Source organism: Bos indicus, chromosome X (assembly GCF_029378745.1).
Source record: "Bos indicus isolate NIAB-ARS_2022 breed Sahiwal x Tharparkar chromosome X, NIAB-ARS_B.indTharparkar_mat_pri_1.0, whole genome shotgun sequence".
Classification (NCBI taxonomy): domain Eukaryota; kingdom Metazoa; phylum Chordata; class Mammalia; order Artiodactyla; family Bovidae; genus Bos; species Bos indicus.
The window spans coordinates 91,346,079-91,368,095 of NC_091789.1; the positions used below are offsets into that span (position 1 = coordinate 91,346,079).

Consider the following 22,017-nt stretch of genomic DNA (forward strand, 5'->3'; position numbering starts at 1 on the left):
TCAGTCAGACTCTTTATTTAGGGATATAACATGTACCTATTCACAGGATAAAACTGTTTGAAGTCCAATCTGAAATTATGATAAGGTTTTGGAGACCAAGATTTCCCAATCTGACTCAACAATCAGTAGCATTTATTAGCCTTTGAAGAGAAACAGAGCACTAATTACATAACCCCATAATACCCCTATTAATATATAACTCCATGAGAAGTTGCTTCATTTTAATAGGGGCCTCATAGTGATAGCATCTGTAAACAGAGGGCCAAAACATACAGAGTTTTTAAAATGCATAAACCCAAATGAAAGGGGATAACTGGAATAATTGGGTTGACCATAAGCACACAGCCTTCCTTTGCAAAGACTTGAGAAGAAGTTTAAGTAGGAGAGTATTTTTTGCCAAGAGGACATAGTAAGTTTAGCTCTTCAAGAGTAATGACTAGTTTTGGAAGCCATTTTTTCCTCCTGGTCTTTGCCAGTGTTTTGCATGAAGGCCAGCATGAAATAAAATGTTTGGTATAAATTTAAATGAATGAGTGAGGGAAGGAAGGAAAAGGAAGGAATAACATCAGATAAAGGGGCTGGTGGGACCTCCTGGTTACTATGAGAAATTGTACATCTCTTTGTACAGCTATCTATTTCTAGTACATATTAGGTTCTTAAAGATCAGAGACCACATTCTTGAATTTTTGGCCACTAGCATCAGGTTCTTGGAGAAGGAAATGGCAATCCACTCCAGTATTCTTTCCTGGAGAATCCCGGGGGGTAGAGGAGCCTGGTGGGCTGCCGACTATGGGGTCACACAGGGTCAGACATGACTGAAGCGACTTAGCAGCAGCAGCAGGTTCTTAGGTCTTAGTCATGTTCCAGAAATGCTTGTCAAATCACTTCTAAAAATGCAAGCCCAGGCTGTCCCACCCACAGAGAGACTGTCTATTCTCTGTTAAGAAAAACTTCAGTCTTGCCCAACACACATACGTACCCTCACTAGCTCATCATCATTGCCACCATCCTCTAGAAATCACAAGAGTATCATGAATGAACATAAGTCAGACATTTTCATGTCTTTACTGTCAGTATTTTTATATACTGTTGCAGTAATAGCAAGGAGCCTAGACTACCACCTTAAACCAGTAATAATCATGTATCCCTCTCTTTCCCATCTGTAGGAGACTTTAACCACTCCTTAGAGGTGATGAGGACACCTCCCCCTGCCACATGGTATCAGTGAAGACCATATAGGGAGCAGTAGTAAAGTTATCTTACCAATCCCAGCAAGGGAGGTATCAGTGGAGGCCTGGTGAGAAGCCAGAACTCTCAGTCTCCCCCAGTAGTAACAAAGAATTCCTGCCCCTGAATGTCAACATAGGCCAGATGGTGAACCAGGACTTCTACAATCACATAACAGTGATGAGGCGATATCCTCCCCAACCAGATCTCCAGCCAGGGCAGTGTCAGAGGAAGCCAGTAAAAATAAAAGGTTTAAAGAAGATCCAGAGTCTTGTAGCATAATACCCAGGTTCCAGTGGAAAAAAATCACTCATATCAAGAACTAAAAAGATCTCAACTTGATCAAAGATAATCAGTAGCTGCCAGTACCAATGTGACAGAGATAGTAGAATTGTCTAACAAAGATTTAAAAGGAGCCATCATAAAAATGCTTCAGTGAGCAATTATGAACACACTTAAAGCAAAAGAAACAGGTGTATATCCCCCCTCTTTCATACCTGATATTGGCCATTTTTATCTCCTTTTTTACTTGCTATAGGTTGGTCATTTTTATTGACCATTTCACAAAGCCATCTTTTTATCATGAATTAATAAACATATTCATTGTCTCATGAAACCAAACAGGCCCAGGTTGCTTTCTGTTTATCTGAGTCAGCTCTCTATAAACTCATTTCTCTCAAACTTGCTGTGTAATAAAAACCAAGATATTTCATTTCTTCTTTGCAATTAACAAGAGATGGCAAAGGGCTCAGCCCTCTAAATCAAAGGGTTCTTGATTCAGAATCAGAAAGTACTTCTTCTTGGGCAGAAGGTTCATAGTCTCTTGCGTTTTCAGTCAATTCAATATCTAACTCATCAGTACTATCTGTACTGTAATCTATTTCTTCAAGGAATCGAGGTCAAGGAATCGAGGTTCATCTTCATCCATAACATAAGTGGCGGGGGGCTAGTTACTTTGCAGCTCCATTCAATCAAGTCATTTTCAAAATCAAGCAGACGGGAAGGCAGATTATATTCGAATGGGGATATCAGTCTTTTCAAACATGATAGGCCAACATAAAATTTTGCTCCCATCTCTTCCAATTCTCGAGTACCAATCTGTAAACCCTTATATGTTCCCTGATCACAGCCACACAAAGTACTCTCCATGGTATAGCTTCTTTGTGCTTCTGTCTTTCTCCAAACTACAACACGTGCTATAGATTCTTTAGATTTTTCTACTGCAAAGCTATATAGCTGCTCATGCAAAATGAGGGGCAGTATGGCTCAGAATCTTAGGCAGTGTTCTGTATCCCACATGTTCCACAGCATCACAGGAAGCTGCATTGTCATTCATATGCCACACTGTCTGTTTGGTGCTGCAGCCATACATAAATAACATTCTTCCTTCAGGAGTGGCCAAAATAATCACAATAAACCAGTGGTAAACGCTTCACTGCAGTCAGGTGTTACAGCAGACCCTTGACATGATAAATTGTAGGATGTAAATCTGAATTTGGAGTTTGGTTTCATTATCTTTTCTGTTTTTAATTTATTTCTGCTCTTATCTCTACTACTTCAATTATTTTACTTGCTGTGGATTTATTTAGCTCTTCTAGTTTCTTGGATTGGGAGCATAGCTTATTGATTTGAGACATTTCCTCTTTCCAATATGAGCATTTAATGTTATAAATTTCCCTCTTATCACTGCTTTAGCTATGTCACAAAAAATTTGATGTGTTATATTTTCATTTTCATTCATTTTAGTGTATTTTTTCCTTTGAGACTTCTTTTCTTCACTTTTTTCCCCTTGAGACTTCTTTTATTTAAAAGTGTGGTTTTTACTTTATTTGAATATTTTCTTATCTTTCTATTACTGATTTCTAGTTTTGATTCCATTGTATTAGAGAACACTCTGTATAATACCAATTTGTTTAAATTTGTTGAGTTTTATTTTATAGCCCAGGATATGGTCTATCATGGTATATGTTCCATGGGTGTTTGAAAATAATGCCTGTGCTGCTACTGTTGGGTGGAGTATTCTATAAATGTCAGTTCAATCGTCTTAATTGATAGTGTTGAGTTCTTCTATCTCCTGGATGATTTTCTGTCTGTTCTATCACAGAGGTTGAAGTCTCCAGCCATAATTGGGAAGTTATTTTTTCTCCTTTCATCCCAATCAGTTTTTGTTTCAAATATTTTGTATCACTGTTGTTTGGTGCACATATATTTATGATTGCTATATTTTATTGGTGAATTTATCCTTTCTTTATTATGTAATATTCCTCCCCATCTCTGGTAATTTTCTCTGCTATGAAAGCTACTTAATCTGATACTAATGTTGTCACTCTTGCTTTCTTTTGAGTAATGTTTGTATTTATATCTTCTCCTTTATTTTACTTTTGACTTATTTATATGCTTCTATCTTAAGTGTTTTTGATAGCATATATTTGAATCATGTTTTTTAATCCATTCTGCCAACCTCTGACTTAATGTGTTTAGACCATTTACATTTAATGTAATTAATGATATGTTAGGGCTTAAGTCTGCCATTTTATTTTATTGTGTGTGTATATGAGTGTTCTCTGTTTTTTGTTTTTCTCTTTTGTTTTTCCTGCCTTCCTGGGGGTTATCCAAACAAATTACCACAACTTACTCAATGTGAAATAATCAGTTGAATAGCCTCATAACTATTAATGAAATTGAATTTGTAGTTAAAAACTCTCCATAAAAATACCTCCAGGCCCAGATGGTTTCACTGGGAAATTCTACCAAACATTTAAAGAAATAAAAACTGATAATACTGAAAGAGAAATTTGAATCAAATTCAATGTAGTTATTGAATAAATAGTTGAACATGGGAATGTGGATGCACTGTTGCAGTTTGAGAGGCTCTAGATATGCAGCTGCTGCTGCTAGATATGCAACTAGAGGAACTTAATGAAGGCAGACATACAGACATGAAGAAAGTGATTGTGATGAAAAGAATGAAGATGTTCCAGATAAAATGATGCCAGAATAAAACTTCACATTAAAGGACCTCTCAAAAAATTTTATAGCAGTGAAAGCACAAAGGACAAAATGTTGGAAACTAATCCAAGTTCATAGAGTAGTATGACAACTTTCCAGGACATAGAAGAGTTGCTTATTCTGTTTCATAAGTTTTGTAAATTAAGAATTAAGCACTGTACTCTTGATAAGTTTTACAAAGAGATAAAAGAGTTTAAATTCTTAGTGTTTCAAATGATAGGGTATCAAATACATATCGGTTTTAATATTTTTTATTTCCCTATATAGTATAGCCAACAATAAGAGAGTAAAATGTTTTGACAAAAATGTTAAAGGTCACTGAAAAATCATAATTTCCCCAGTGATTATTAAGATTGCTTTTCACGGTTTCAGTTTGCACAGTCATTTTTACAGTACAGTACCACTGTGCAAAGTGAGTACTACCTGCTTTGGTGACAGCAGATCATTGGGTTTTTTGAAAGTGGCCAGTGGAGCAAGAGGATATAAGAGAACTTTTAGAGGTGATGGTTATATTTATTATCTTGGTTGTAGTTCTTGTTGCACAAATTTATATATCTGTCAGAACTTGTTAATTTGTACATTTTAAATATATGTAGCTTGATATGTCATTTATACCTCAATAATGTTAATAAAAATATCATCCATATATATAACTATAAATATATGCAATCATCACAAATACAAGAGTGTGTAGATGGTAAGAAAATGTGGTAGTGGGCACATGACAGCACAGCAACATGTGATTAGAAGAGAAAAGGAAGAAAGACAACAAATTTGACTATAAGCTACTTAAGAGCAGAACCCTTACTGCCTAATAGTAGGTTTTCAGTGTATATTTATCATTGTAAAGAGAATAGGATGAAGGAAGCAAAGAGGAAAGTGGGTGGGTTTTAGGAAAGAAAATTAGTAACCAACCAAAAGATGTTATAGTTGACCCTTGAACAACGTGAGCTTGAACTGTGCAGGTCCACTTATATGTGGATTTTTTCAATAGTAAATACTATAGTAATACGCAGCCTGCAGTTGTTTGAATCCACAGATCCAGATCCACACAGATATGGAGGGCCAACTGCAAATTATATGTGAATTTTTGACTGTATGAGGTGTCAGTACCCCTTACTCCTGTCTTGTTCAAGGGTCAACCATACATTCCTACCAGCATTTTATGAGGATTCCATTTTCTCCACATACTAACCAACACTTCTATTTTTTTAATTATAGCTATCCTAGTGGGTATGAAGTACATCTCATTGTGATTTTGCATTTGCTTGTTGGCTAATGATGTTGAGCATTTATTCTTTATTATTATTTATTTATTTGTGTACTTTTGGCTATGTTGGGTCTTAGTTGTGGCACCTGGTCTCTAGTTCTGTGGTACAGGCTCAGTAGTTACCCCTGGGCATGTGGGATCTTAGTTCCCAGACCAGGGATTGAACCCACATCCCATGCATTAGAAGGTAGATTCCTAACCACTGGACCACTAGAGAAGTCCTAACATCTTTTCTTTATGTGCTTACCAGCCAGTTGTATGTTCTTGGAAGAGAGCTTTTGTATTTTATTACAAAGAGAAAAAGCTTTTATGTGGTTAGCAAATACAATGTTTTGGTTTTTTTTTTTTTTCCTTTCCTGTGAAACATTACTGTTCAAACTGTAAAGTGAAACATGTCAGTTCATCTCTTTATGTTCTGTCATATTCACTTTGAAATGGCTGCCTTTGGCTGCTGAAAATCTAGCCTTTTAGTGAAAAGGGTGATGATGTCCCCCTGACCAGCAGTTGTAGAATGTTCCATTTTTACTTGATGCATCCATGCATACCTCCTATGTATATCTCTTCTTTGGGGAAATTATTCACATATTTTGCCCATTAGAAAAATGTGTTATTTGTCTTTTTATTGTTACATTGTAAAAGTTCTTTACATAGTCTAGATACAGGTTTGTTTTTTTTTTTTTTTTACCAGATACATGATTTGCGAATAATTTCTCCCATTCTCTGGGTTGTCTTTTCACTTCATTGGTGGTGTCCTTTGAGGCACAGAAGTTTTTAATTTTGATGAAGTTCAGTGTATCTATTTTTTTCTTTTGGTTGCTTGTCCTTTTGGTGTCATATCTAAGAAATCATTACCTAAACCAAGATGAAGTTTTATACCTAGAATTCTTCTCAGAATTCTGTAGTTTTAACTCTTATATTTGGGTCTTTGATCCATTTCAGTTGATTTTTGTGTATGGTATGAGGTGTTAAAGGTCTGACTTCATCCTTTGGCATGTGGATATCCAAGTGTCCCAATACCACTTGTTGAGCAGCTTCCTTTTTGAAAATGGACACCACATCCCAACCTCAACCACCTTGGTTCCACCAGGCTGCTAAGAAAGAAAGCATGGTTCTTGAATAACCAAGAAATCCCAGTTCCATTTTTTTAAATCCCCTTTCACAAATCTACCAAACTGATTTTTTTTAGCTATTCCTATTTTGAACTGAGATGCTAATTTCTCTACTATACCTTTCACTCTGTCCAAAGATGCTACTTTTCCCCACTATATAGGACAATATCAGATATGTTCCTTTTTATTGGTTAATTTTATAACTTTTTATGTTAGTGTTTCTTTTTGTATGTTTTTGTTGTTTTTTTCATAGATTACAAATTTCCTAGCAGTTAAGGAGGTGCCTGGTAACAGTGTGGTTATTTACACTATTGAGAGAATACTTAGTTTTTGAAATTAAAAGATGTAGCTTTAGTCTCAAAATAAATAGAAGTATTTTCTTCTGACACAACTTTAGCCAAATCTAAACAAATGTAAATGTTTCATAACAAACCCTTTCTATGATTGCTTTTAAATTTAAAACTAATATTTTCAATGATTATATATTACTTTCATATACAAAGAAATATTCACAGGGTGGTTTATGCACATAAAACTCAAAACCTGCACCTCGAGAATCAGTGCTAGATTCATCTTTGAAATAGTGATTTTAGTTTTGACCAAACATTATTACATTAAATTAATATTGTTACATTTTTAAAAAACAGAAATGTTCACTAATACTTATTTAATGGTAAAAATTCTTCCTGCCTCCCAAACTTAAAAAATTAATGTGTGTGTAAAAGCATGAGGACATTCCTTGATTTTGTGCTAAATGTTTTCAATAAAGAATGTTTCAGCAGTTCACCATACCATAGAAAAAGTATCAGAATGTAAAAATAAAAATCTTTTAATATATTATTTTGAGTTGACTCCTCCATATTAGTTTTAGTAAAATTTAAACCTTGTTGGTTGGTTATCTCTAGAGAGAATATCCCAAAATATAAATCTGTTAGAGAAATTTAAGAATGAATCTAATGTAATGCAATAGTTAAGTGGAAACAAACATGAAAATACTGGGAAATAACTTTTTACCATTATGTATGTATTAGTCATGATAGGCCAAATGCTATAACAAACATCTCCCCAAGAATCTCAGTATCTTAACACAATGAAGGTTTTATTTTTTGCACATGTCTCCATCCAGTGTGGGTTTGGGATGTGAATCATCTCTGCCACTCATAGTCATTCAGAGACTCAGGCTCTTTTTTGGAGTGGCTCCTCTATCTGCTAGGTCTTTTCCCACTCTTCCACCCCCAAACTTTTAAATCCAGTTTGCAGGAAAAGACAAGACAGCATGGAGGGTGATGCAGGTAGATTTGGAGGGGGTCTAGACTTTGAAGTAGGTGATGTGCACATATGCCATTAGCCAGAACTCATTCACATGGCCCACCTAACTGCAAAGGGTACTGGGGAATGCAGCCTTGCTATGTGCCTAGATGGAAAACATCTAGGGTTTGGTGAACATATTAGCATTTCTCTCTTACACTTTGGTAGTGGCATTACAAACTCAAAGCTACATGAGCACAGGAGCCTTACTGATTTTATTCACCACTGTAACCCTGTAGTTGATGCTATGATGTGTATTGCCCAGATTCCCATTTAGTATTAGGACCTGTCCACATGATCAGGATAGCCTGACTTCTTACATGGCAGCTCTGGGCTCTAAGAGTGAGTATTCTTAGAGATAAGAAGTAGAAGGTGCCATTCTCAAGGCCTGGACTCAGAAAATGGCACAGTACTACTTCTACTATATTTTATTAGAGCAGTCTCAGACTGAAGAGGAGGGAAATTGACCCTACCTCTTGACAGGACTGTTAAAGGATTTGTGACTATCTTCAATCCATCACAATAGTAATGTTTGTAATGTTTGTATTTGAGTTACTTGTCTTATTGCCTACAGCCAGATTAAGTCAATCAGCTAGAGAAACTTAAATACTAATAAAACTAAACATGCTTTTTATTTATTATCTAAGTCACAAGATTGTCAAGATACTTCAGAATTGTGTTTTCTAATAGACTTATAGAAGAAATTTTGGATGTATATGAATTGACATGTTTCTTGGGTCCTAGAATTACTCTTATTCATTGCTGTAGTAACTGAAAAGGGATGGAAAAAGATACAGCAGATTAGGTGGAGCAAATCCGTTTAGAAGTGTTCTGGCTTTCAGGTAAGGTTTTCCTCTCTGTTCTATTGTCATTTCTGCAATTCTCTTGTCCTTTAGGATAGTGTAGTATGTATATGTGGTGATTGAGGTGAGGGGTACAGAGAATTATGAAACAGAGCCATCTTGCACTGCAAGTTTCAGCTATTTAGATAAGCCTGTTCATTACCACAGGAATTTTTTGAAGTTAAGTTCAACAAATAAAAATGATTGTAACACCATTACATGTTTTTTAGGTAGACTGGATGATTTTGATGCTCATCAGTGATAAGCTTCAGATAGTTTTTGTTTTGTTTTCATTTGTTTATTTAAAATAGTTTCTTTCACAGTAAGGGTCCAATGGAAGGAAAACAATGCTTTATGTTTGTTTGAAAGGAAGCATGCATTATAAGTTATATTACACATAAATGGTTAATGTATGTGTGTGCTTGTGTGCCCATGCTCACTCGCTCGGTCATGTCTGACTATTTGTGGCCCCATGGACTGTAGCAGCCAGGCTCCTCTGCCCTTGGAATTTTCCAGGCAAGAATACTGGAGTAGGATGCCATTTCCTCCTCCAGGGGATCTTCCCGACCCAGGGGTGGAACCCTCATCTCTTGTGGCTCCTTCATTGGCAGGCAGATTCTTCACCACTAGCACCACCTGGGAAGCCTTAGATTAATTATTAATTGACTTACTGTAGAAACAAAAACATCAGAACACAAATATTGACTGTATGTGTGTGCTTATACAATATGTACATGCTGCTGCTAAGTCGCTTCAGTCGTGTCCAACTCTGTGCGACCCCAGAGATGGCAGCCCACCAGGCTCCGCCATCCCTGGGATTCTCCAGGCAAGAACACTGGAGTGGGTTGCCATTTCCTTCTCCAATGCATGAAAGTGAAAGTGAAGTCGCTTAGTTGTGTCCCACTCTTCACAACCCCATGGACTGCAGCCTACTAGGCTCCTCCGTCCATGGGATTTTCCAGGCAAGAGTACTGGAGTGGGTTGCCATTGCCTTCTCTGACAACATGTACATATGTATGTACAAATAAATGGGAATATTCTGTAGCTTGCTTCTTTCACTTAACAAACATACTTCTGAGTCACTAGTGATATTGAAAGAGAGGATGATTAGATATCCAGAGAGGCCCCTATTTCTCCTTGGAATGTAAATGTTTGATTAGGTTACAGACAGCAGTACTTTCTTCACTAAACTCTAGACTCAAATAGGTAAACACCAATGCAGCATTTCCACTTGGATGTCCAATAGACATCTCAGACTTAAAATGTCCCAAACTGAATTACTGATATTCTTCCCAGACTAGTTCCACCTGTAATTTTATACATTTAACTGATAGCAGATTCATTCTTCCTGTTCAGTCTTTCAGACCAAAATTCATAGAATCATCTTGCCTCATACCCCATATTCAATATCAAAGGAGATCCCCTTGGTTCTACTTTCAAGATATATCAGATTTCATATATATAAGTCAAAGGAAGAATGGCCCCTAGTGATATATGGGACCACAAGCCTGCCTCTCACTCCACTGCTGTATTTCACCATCATACTTCTGTCGCCTCCCTGTACTGTCCTTGCCCCACTCTTCAGCTCTTTTTCCTTTCTGTTTTAGGCAGCAGCAGTCTACCATTTTGCTTTCAGTTACGAGAATCAATAAAGAGTACTTTTATATACACATCTATCTTATTTAAAGTTTAAAGCAGTCTTTTGGTGGTTTTTCCAGTTACTGTATAAATTGCTTTTTCAGTTACTGTTGCTCCCCAACTTATTGTCAGGCAACCATGTTTTTATATTTATAGGTTCTGTGGGTCAGAAATTCAGACAGGGCACAGTTGGGATGGTTAGTCTTTACTCTATGATGTCTAGGGCCTCAGTGAGGAAGACTTGAAGTTTGGGGTGACTCAGTAGTTGGGGGCTGGAATCATGTAAAGGTTTTTTCACTAACATGTCTGCTTCCTGGGCTGGGATGATATAAATATTGCACATGGCCTCTCTGTTTGATTTGGTTTCCTCATAGCATGACAACCTCAGTGTAGGAAGACTCTTCACAGGCCTTAGGTACAGGGGTCCATATGCATGTGTTCCAGCAAACAGGGTGAAAGCTGTTTTCCCTTTTATGACCCAGCCTTGCAATTCTCATAGCATCACTTCTGCTGTATTCCATCCGTGGAAACAGTCATATTACCCTCCCTGATTCAAGATGAGGGGAAATAGACTTCACCACTTGGGGGAGGGGCAGAGTCACATTGTAGAAGAGCATGTGGAATTTTTTAAATACCTTCTGTCATAGATGTTATAATTGTCCTTTGTTTCATAGATGAGACATGGAGTCTTGCAGAGAAGCAAGAGTGGCAAGATTAACAAGGGACATCTTGGGAAACTATTCCTAGGGATATTATTAAAAGGGGCTTCTATTTAGTTAGCTTTTAAGACATTTACTCAAGCCTTTTAGAAGTCCATGATGTTATGGTATTTGTGCAGTTTTTGTGCTATTCACAAATGATTCTGATCCACTCATCAGGAAATGAAGTCTCTTTGATAATAGTCTCTCCCTGTTAAATATTTAGATCAACTAGAGGACTCAGTGCGCATAAAACACTGGAAGAGGCTATAGGTCAGCTTAGAGTGGTTCCAGCTTCCTTTTAATGCCTCTTTAGTGTCACAGCAGTGTTCACATGGGCCAGAGGTTAGCTGACCTACCCTGAGGAGCAGATGGAGAGGCCTTCTTTCTGTGAGGCTAAGCAGGTGTGGTTGTGGGTCCTTTGACCAAAATTGGTCATCCAGGAAGTTATTACACATTCATTTACATTCAGGCATCCAAATTTAAAACTGCACTTACTACATCACCCTAACAAAATTGTTCATACCTCTAGACTTGTGTGCTTTTGCTATTTTGTTCAGTGATCTGATGACCATTGAGAGAATGTCCCTCTACCTAGTGTATAGTGGCCAGAGAAGAAAATCACCAAGGAATGATCCTGGGATTTCCACCAGCTATAGCAATATAATGTGTATTTGAAGATCTTAGAGCTGCATTTTACAAAACCCAAAGCAGTATTTTTTCACTTATTGTTATAGACCTTCCCTCTATCATAAGAATTTCTGCTTGTGGGTATCCTTTGGCATTACTGTTTCAGCCTATAATTTTTTTTTATTGTCGTAGTCTTAGTCGTTAGATTTAGACATATGAAAAGATGAATGAGATAATATCATCATCATGTTATAAATTTTGCATTGAAATATACACACAGAAAGATAACTAATGCATAACTATATAACTCTGTTTTCATGATACACTTGTTTAACCTCCACCCAGATCAAGAAATAAAGCATTATCAGCACCCAAGAAGCCCTCCTTCTCCTTCCCACTGACTTCATTCACCATAGGTGACAGTTTTGCCAGTTTTTAACCTTCATACTGAGACTGGATTGTTTTGTTCATCATTATGGTTGTGAGATTCATCCATGCTGTTGCATGTAGCATTTCATTAAGTTTCACTTCTGTGTAATATTCCATTGTGTGAATATACCACACTTTATTTATCCATTCTGCTTTTGATAGATATTTGGGTTGCTCTCAGTTTCCAGCTATTATGAAAAATGCTAATATGGACATTTTTGTTCATCTTTTAGTATATATATGTATGTGTACTTTTTAAAGTATATTCCTAGGAGTGGGTTTGCTAGGTCATAGGGTATGCATATGTTCAGCCATAATATCTGCTGCCAGATAGTTTGCCAAAATGATTGTACCAGTTCACACTCCCAGCAGCAGTGGTCTGTTTGCTCCATTTCCTTGCAAGCACTTAGTATCTTCAATTTTTAGTCAATCTTTTCAAGTTTAGCCATTCTGGCAGGTAATGATGATTATGATTTCAATCTGCATTTCTGTATTAACTGATGAAGTTGAGAACCTTTTGAGATTTTTGCCATCTGGATAGCCTTATTTTTGAAGTGTCTATTCAAATTTTTTGCCCAGTTTTTAATTGATTTATCTGTCATTTTCTATTTGATTTGTAAAAGTTTATTATACACTGTTGACAAACAGTATTTCCAATCTCTTCCTTTATGGTTAATGACTTTGTGTCTTACTTAAAATATCTTTGTCTATCCCAAGGTCATAAAGATATTCCTTTTTATTTTCTTCCAGAAGCATAATAAATGTATTAGTTTAAGTCAAGAACATCTATAGGTCTACCTTTTTCCACAGGGAATTTGAGGCAGTTAAGATGAATAGATAAGCAAAATATTATTCCTATTAGAAAAAGATGAATCTTGAAAAAAATATTCTATAATTACCTCATAAAGCATGCACCAAAAAGCACAGCATATTTAATCTCATGGACTGTGGAGAATTCATACGCATGTCTTGGCCTTTTCAGTTGGGTTCATTTCAGTGGGAAGCAGGCCTCATTTAGCATTTCCCAAATTTTTAGCTTCCATTAATTATTTTAGAGTTCTACTTTTTCCTCAAATATTTTATTGCCTTTGGCTTTAAAAGCTCCATATGGTTTTTTAAAAATTAAAATATGTGATTGCATATAGTTATTTTATTCAACACACATTATTTGGAATCATAAGTTTCTAGAAGAATGCTTAGGAAATGTTCACTCTATATTTACAGAGTGGACTGTGCCTCTGTATATTAGGTTGGTACAAAAGTAATTGCATTTTCAGACCATGAATTTTAAATCATTATAACTAGGCTCAAACACATCTTTATTAATCAAAATAGGAACCATTACAATCAACACATTTTTGCTAACGAGAAATAGGTTTGTTTATTCCTGTAGTGCAAAACTCCATGCTTCAGGATTCAGTGAACTCAGAAAGTATTTTCTGCCTTCTGCTGGTTGTGGAAGTGTTTTCCCTGAGAAAAGTTGTCAAGATGCTTGAAGAAGTGGTAGTCAGTTGGCTAGAGGTCAGGAGAATATGGAAGATGAGGCAAAACTTGATAGCCCAATTTGTTCAACTTCTGAAGCATTGGTGATGTGATGTGCAGTTGGGCAGGCATTGTCGTGGAGAAGAATTGGGCCCTTTCTGTTGATCAGTACCAGCTTCAGGTGTTGCAATTTTTGGTGATCTCATCAACTTGCTAAGCATATTTTTCAGATGTAATAGTTTTGCTGGAATTCAGAAAGCTGTCGTCAATCAGACCAGCAGCAGACCACCAAACAGTGACCATGACCTTTTCTTGGTGCAAGTTTGGCTTTGGGAAGTGCTTTGGCACTTCTTCTCAGTCCAACCACTGAGCTGGTCATCGCTGGTTGTCATATAAAACCCACTTTTCATCACACATCACAATCTGATCGAGAAATGGTTTGTTGTTGTGTAGAATAAGAGAAGAAGACACTTCAAAATGACAATCTTTTTTTATTTTCACTCAGCTCATGAGGCACCCACTTAATGAGTTTTTTCACCTTTCCAATTTGCTTCAAGTGTCGAACAACCGTAGAATGGTCAATACTGAGTTCTGCAGCAACTTCTCATATAGTTGTAAGAGGACCAATTTCAATGATGCTCTGAATTGGTTGTTGTTACTTCTGATGGCCAGCCACTATGCTCCTCATCTTCAAGGGTCTTGTCTCCTTTGCAGAACTTCTTGAACCACCACTGCACTGTATGTTTGTTAGCAGTTCCTGAGCCAAATGCATTGTTGATGTTGTGAGTTGTCTCCCCTGCTTTACAACTCATTTTGAACTTGAATAAAAAAATTGTTTGAATTTACTTTTTGTCTAACACAATTTCTTTTTTTTTTTTTTTTTTCTTTAAAATTTTATTTAGTTTTAAAATTGGCGTATAATTGCTTTATTTTTTTTTTTATTTTTTTTTTTTTATTTTATTTTATTTTTAAACTTTACATAATTGTATTAGTTTTGCCAAATATCAAAATGAATCCGCCACAGGCATACATGTGTTCCCCATCCTGAACCCTCCTCCCTCCTCCCTCCCCACACCATCCCTCTGGGTCGTCCCAGTGCTCCAGCCCCAAGCATCCAGTATCGCGCATCGAACCTGGACTGGCAACTCGTTTCTTGCATGATATTCTACATGTTTCAATGTCACTCTCCCAACTCTTCCCACCCTCTCCCTCTCCCACAGAGTCCATAAGACTGTTCTATACATCAGTGTCTCTTTTGCTGTCTCGTACACTGGGTTATTGTTACCATCTTTCTAAATTCCATATATATGCGTTAGTATACTGTATTTATGTTTTTCCTTCTGGCTTACTTCACTCTGTATAATAGGCTCCAGTTTCATCCACCTCATTAGAACTGATTCAAATGTATTCTTTTTAATGGCTGAGTAATACTCCATTGTGTATATGTACCACAGCTTGCTTATCCATTCATCTGCTGATGGACATCTAGGTTGCTTCCATGTCCTGGCTATTATAAACAGTGCTGCGATGAACATTGGGGTACACGTGTCTCTTTCCCTTCTGGTTTCCTCAGTGTGTATGCCCAGCAGTGGGATTGCTGGATCATAAGGCAGTTCTATTTCCAGTTTTTTAAGGAATCTCCACACTGTTCTCCATAGTGGCTGTACTAGTTTGCATTCCCACCAACAGTGTAAGAGGGTTCCCTTTTCTCCACACCCTCTCCAGCACTTATTATTTGTAGACTTTTGGATCGCAGCCATTCTGACTGGTGTGAAATGGTATCTCATAGTGGTTTTGATTTGCATTTCTCTGATAATGAGTGATGTTGAGCATCTTTTCATATGTTTGTTAGCCATCTGTATGTCTTCTTTGGAGAAATGTCTATTTAGTTCTTTGGCCCATTTTTTGATTGGGTCATTTATTTTTCTGGAGTTGAGCTGTAGCAAATGAAGCAACTGACAAACAACTCATCTCAAAAATATAACACAATTTCTATAGTTCAAAATAAATATAAAATAAACAGCAAGTAATAGGGCATTAGCAAAAAACATAAAGCAAGAAATGTACATTAAAATGATGTGTAACATAGCCATGTTTATTTAAGGATGTATTCTAATATCAAACAGCAAAATTCAACAGTGCAAAAGCACAGTTACCTTTGCACCAACCTAATATAGTTATGTGTATTCATATGAATACATTAATGTTTATGAATCATTCTACATACATAGTAACTCTAAAGTAGGGAAACTGGCTCCAGAAGCCTTCCAGAGAAACAGTTTTCACTATTTTATATATGTATATATATTTCTTTCTCTCTTTTTTAGATGGCTTACCCTGTTCTTTGTATATCTATGTCTTTATTTTTTAGATGGCTTACCCTGTTCTTTAAAATTTCCAGGGAATAATTATTCAGATCCCCTCTTGGTTATGTGTTCTAATACTTCATGTAGCATCTAAAACATTGATTATGGAGCCAGTCATTGGTGTGAGAATTTCTGTTTCTTCCCTTATTTGGTTTCCTTGCCTTAGGATCTTAAGTATCAGGAGAGGTTAGGGGAAATATGGGTTGACCCAGGCCTGCTAGATAATATGTTGGAAGAATGGGAATCTTTCATCCCATTGCCTTATCCTGGCCCAGACTTACATTTATGGTTGATAAATGCCTTAAGTTTGTATAAATCTATAGCTTCTTGGCTTTAACTCATCTGTATAAATAGTGAAAATAAGAGATATAAAAATAACAATGGCATTATTAATCATCCAGCTTTTACTGTACACTGTCCTAAGCACTTTATGTATTTTATTTCATATAATCATCATAATAACCCTATAAGTTTGATATTATTATAATTTATGATTATCATCCTTATATTTTAGCTAAGAAAATTAGACTTTATAGAAATTAAGTAATTGCCCAAGATCACCACGTGAATGAGTGGAAGTGAAAAACAGATGGTGTGAGTCTATAGCCTCTACTCTTTACTACCATCCAGTATGGCCTCTATGATAGAAAACATGAGTTTAGCTAAAACTTACCTTTGGTGTGGAATCTGGCTGTGCCTTTGTACAAGTATCACTCCTTCTGCTATTTCCCCTTCTAAATAAATGTGGTGGCCATTGCACCAAGAACGCACAATGCAACATTTTATTAGAATGAGTGGTAGTAGGGACTTAGGAGCCGTGGGGTAAATGAAGCATTTCATTAAAAGTCAGAATATTCACAGCAAATGACAAAACTGGATTTGCAGAACCATTTGCCTTCTAAAAAGGGGTCTTATCATGCCTTTCAGTTGGCAGAGCAGGGGATTTCCCCAGGGTGGGGAAGGATAACAATTTAGCTCCACTGCATGGCCTGAGTGCTGTCTAGCCATCCAGTCAGTGCATGGCATCTCTCATTCATTGATTGTTATCAGTGTCTTTTTTTGCTTTGCTAGGGTTATGGCCGACAAGAAAAAAGAGGTCCTGTTTGTCCGGCCCCGGAAATATATCCAGTGCTCCAACCCAGAGACCACAGAGCCTGGCTACATCAACATCGTGGAGCTGGCGGCATCTGTGTGCCGCTATGACCTAGACGACATGGACATCTTCTGGCTCCAGGAACTCAATGAAGACCTCACAGCAATGGGTAAGTTGTTTCCTCACATGTAACTTGTTCCTTGTCTGAATTTGTTATTTTTTTTAAGTTGTCAGGACCATTTAACTTGCTTTCATTCTGTGGCTTCCTTTCTTTTCTGGGCTCTTCATTTATTTTCCTCTTGAATCTTAATGAGGCATTTCCTGAAGTGCATAAATATATTGAGGTAGAGCAGTGGTATTTAAATCTGACCTTTTCTTTCATTGTTTATGGTAAATATCACAGATCAGAGATGGCATGTAGGTTTCATGAGGCCATTTCCCATTTCTGAGTATGAGACTTGTACTGGCTGGACTTCGGGTTGAGAAGGATTCTGAGACTGGTTCTTCACTCAGCCCTGGAAAGTACTATGATCAGTGAGCAGGGCCAAGGGTAGTGGCACCTCTAACATTGCCACCTAATGTCAAGAAGCTCCAACTTTAGCATTAGGCAGCACCACTGCAACTGACAGGTTGATATGACCAAGGATGCCTTAATGAAGGACTTAGAATTTTGCTGCCTGGAAGAAGAATGGCAGGCCTAAGGCAAAACATCCCCAAAGCAGTTCTTAGCTACCTCAAGTGAGTTCTAAAGTTGTCGTGCAACTCTCAAAATATAGAATAAAATGAAGCAAAAACAAGCAAACAAAAAAATTGGAAGTAAACATAGTAGTAATTTTAAAGTAAACATATGCCATACAGTACCATACCAGCAATGTTTGGAGATTCTGGGCTGAAAGGAAGTTCACCTTATACTTACACATAGTTCTTTTTGACCTGTCTTCCATCTAAACAGTGTTTAGGTCCAAGCGGTCCTGTGAAACTGGGTGGTTCTTAACTCTCTGTATGAGATACAGTAAAGGATACATTTGCTTTTGTTTGAATCACATTTGTTCATTGTTAGTACAGGGATCAGTGGTTTTCCTTTTCTTCCCTCTTTTTTCTCTCTTTTGAGGTTGGTATCTGAATGCATGTGAATAAAAAATTAAAATTATATTAAATTCAATTTGGCATGATAGTGATAGTTATTCTGCCAGTAACCGATACTTACTTCTTGCTTTTTAAAACTTTTTGTTTAGTGTCTTCTCTTGTTCTACCTTCTAAGAGGAAAGAGAGGAGTCAAAATTTTAGGGTGGGAACCCCAAAGAAAAGGGAATAAAAAACTGACAGAAAGGGAAAATGAGAGTATGAGGGTATAATCAAATGGATCGATGGCTCAATGCGCAAATGTATTTATGAACCATATAGCATTCATATACACTGAAGACATTACAGTGCTGCCTTCAACATGACACTGCCTTATAACAAAGTCCCTTTGGTATCTCACATTAATTCTCTTAGGATGAGTTTTTTTTAAAAGATTTTTGAAACAGTTTTAAGTCTGAAGAAAAGCTGCAGATTTAATACAGTATACATACCCCTCATGCAGTTTGTTTCCCCTCATGTTAGCATCTCACTTTACTATGATACATTTGTCAGAGCTAAGAAACCAGTGCAGGTACAGTGCTATATTACCTAAATTCTAGGCTTCATTGGGTTTTCACCAGTTTTTCCACGAATGACCTTTTTCTGTTCCAGGATCCCATCCATGATACCACATTGCATTTAGGCTTGAATGATTTTTTAAAAGAGGATAACTTTATCTCAAGCCTTCCTTTAGAGTGATATTGTAGTAAGGTTTTAAGAACTTAAAATAGTTTTAAAAATAATATTAACTTCAGCATGTTTTTTATTCAGATTAAGGAATTCTAAAAATTGAGAGCTTACTGCATACTATACTATACATACTATACTATACATTGCACTATACTAAGCAATGTAGGAACATGATCTCATCTCTACCTCATAAGAAATCAAGAGTTTGGTATTATTATCCTTATTTTTATAGATAAGGAAGCTAAGTCCTAAAGAGGGCAAATAACTTGTCAAAGCTTCAGTTCAGTTCAGTCTCTCAGTCGTGTCTGACTCTTTGCAACCCCATGGACTGCAAAGCTTATGTAACCAATATGAGGTCAAGTGGGAATTTGAATCCAAGTGTTTTTTTAACCAGATACTATAGTCCTTCACTTCATGGGGAAAAGTGTGTAATTTGTCTTGGCTGGAAAAATTAAACATACTTCATGAGTAGTTTTTGGTTTCATAAGTAGCTACAGCATTGAAAAGGTAGTTTATGTGAAATTCTAAAGTTCCTTAGGGTCTTATATTACAAATTAAGTGAAATATTTGGGTAAATTTGTTTTGGATCATTTTGAGAATTACTCCTGAGTTTATAAGCTGTTAGGGTAAATTCATGTGAGCTCTCACAAAATCATCAGTCCCCCTAAAAAGAAAAATGTTAGTTGTTATCAATAGCCACCATATGAATCTTTGAGTTGGGTTATTATGTATAGAAGACTGAGAAAAATTAAAAGTATAGAAGGAAAAGGAATCAAGAGGCAAAAAAAGGTAATTTCAGAATTTCCAATTAGATTTGTGAATGCTAATAAGTTTATTTTATATTATAGTTTGTCATTAGAAAATATTATTGAATTTTCTAAAAATCAGATTTGAAAAACAAGTATTTCATATGTGTAGTCACATATACAGTACCTAGAATTTTCTTTTATGACTTAATACATTTTTGTATGAAAATTTCCATTAAATGTGCTCATTGGAACTAGTTTGCTGAGAATGAATTGTTATTTATATCCAAATAGTTACATGATTCTAATTATTATACTATAAATTAAAGTGTTCAAAATTACAAAGTTCAGTGAAAGTCCTCCCTCAGTGGGACTAAGAGAAAACAGATTCAGGGGAGTTCCCTGGTGGTCTAGTGGTTAGGATTCCAGGCTTTTACTGCCATTGCCCAGGTTCAGTCCCTGGTTGGGGAACTGAGATCCTGCAAGTCAAGTGGTGCAGCCAAAAATAAAAAAGAAAGAAAACAAATTTAGGAGGAGACTGGCTAGGATTTGGACAGAAAATTGAAAGGGTCAGTGTATGTAACTTACAAGGAATATGGTGAAATGTATTTCTCCTTTCATGTCTCAAACACTAATTTTAGAACAGCTCTAGTAAAAGATTCTTTAAAATCTGGTTTTAAAATCAGAGATGATTTTATCCTTTAGAATCCCCACACCCTTGCTTGCACCGGGCTCACAGTAGGTGATTTGGGAATGACAGCTGACTGATGGGTTGATTGATTGTTTGTATTTCTGTGCAGGTTATGGGCCAGTTGATGAGAATCTAATGGAAAAGACAGTAGAAGTCCTGGAACGCCATTGCCATGAAAATATGAACCATGCTATTGAGACAGAGGAAGGGCTAGGCATAGAGTATGATGAAGATGTGATCTGTGATGTGTGCCGGTCTCCAGACAGTGAAGAAGGGAATGATATGGTGTTCTGTGATAAGTGTAACATCTGTGTGCATCAGGTTAGTGAGAGTGGAGACCGCCACCTCCCCACGGTCACCCTTTCTGAAGCTCAGTGATGATCTCCAGCACCCATATCTGGGTAGCAACTTGCATTTAAGGGTGAAAATACCAACTTGGCCTGGCTGTTCTCCAGTAATTCCTTTAGAAATAATACTTCTTATTAACTTTAATCCAGGGGGCTAAACCCAGGTCTTTATTGTGTATCATCATGCCCAGGCCATTGAGATCGCCTTGTTCAATACTTTTACAGTACCCTGGGGTATCTCCTTGCTACCTGCCTGGGAGTGTCTCCTCTGCCTTGGAGTCCCTTTTATATCATCAGGTTACACCCATGGTCAGTAACCTTGGTGAGTTTACACTTCCTGTATCTGGAAGTGCGGACTTCTCATCCTGGCACCCAAAGCTCTCCTCCATCTCCCAAATATACCACTCTCAGAAAACTTGGTCCACTCTACTTTTAAACAGTAGAATTTTAGGATTGTAAAAAACTGACCCACTCCCTAATTTTACAAATAATACCAAGAGAAATGAAGTGACTTTACCCAACCTCTTACAGCCTTCTCCCATTTCTGGTTAACAAAACTTCACATATCTTTCAAGATCTAGTTCAAGTCCTTTCTTGAAGTCCCTTACCCTAAGTAATTTTTCACCCTTTTGAACATGTGTGTTTCATTCATTTCGTTAATTTATCTAGCAAATAGGTATGCAACACCATCCACGTACCAGAACTCTGCTGCATGCTGAAGACACAATGATGAAGAGGCAGACAAGGTCTTTGCCCCCAGGGAAATCAGTCTGGTGTAGGCTCTACAAGGAAACTGCCCACTGAGCATAGTATACCAAGCATGTTTGTAGATAGAAGTCCATGCTGCTGTAGAAGTGCATGGGAGGGATAGAGGTTGGGGATAACTTCCAGGAGGTGGCACCCAAGCTGAATCTTAACAGCTAAAGGGAAATGCCAGAAAAAAACAGCAGCATGTGTTCAGACAGAGAGGAGAACATGTTCAGGTGGGGTAGTAAGAGTAGGCAAAGTATGTTAGAGGCAACTCTGAGCAGTTCAGAACTGTGGAGAGTGATGGGGTCAAGTAGGGAAGGCATGGAGAGTGAGACTAGAGAGGAATACATGGAACATGTGAAAGGCCTTCCCTGATAAACTAAGGAACTTCGGTTTTGTCCTGTCAACCCTGAAGGATATGATTTGTAATTCAGAAATGTCATTCTGGCTACAAAATTATTAAAATGATTTAAATAATACAGGAGAGAGAAACCAGGATTTAAGACTTTAATTCTCTGGGCCACCTAACCTAACCCTTTGTATTAAAAGGTATTCAGAATTATTCTGTAA

At 37.0% G+C, this 22,017-nt stretch overlaps 1 protein-coding gene across 5 annotated transcripts in view; it reads left to right on the plus strand.

The window, feature by feature from the left end:
* JADE3 (jade family PHD finger 3) overlaps positions 1-22,017 on the plus strand; it is a 139,415-nt gene that overhangs the window by 89,812 nt on the left and 27,586 nt on the right. For all 5 annotated transcript variants that reach the window (XM_070784009.1, XM_070784011.1, XM_070784008.1 and 2 more), the window contains 2 exons: positions 17,080-17,270; positions 20,460-20,671. In XM_070784009.1, the coding sequence (XP_070640110.1) occupies positions 17,080-17,270; positions 20,460-20,671 (403 nt within the window). The remainder of the gene's footprint in view (positions 1-17,079; positions 17,271-20,459; positions 20,672-22,017) is intronic.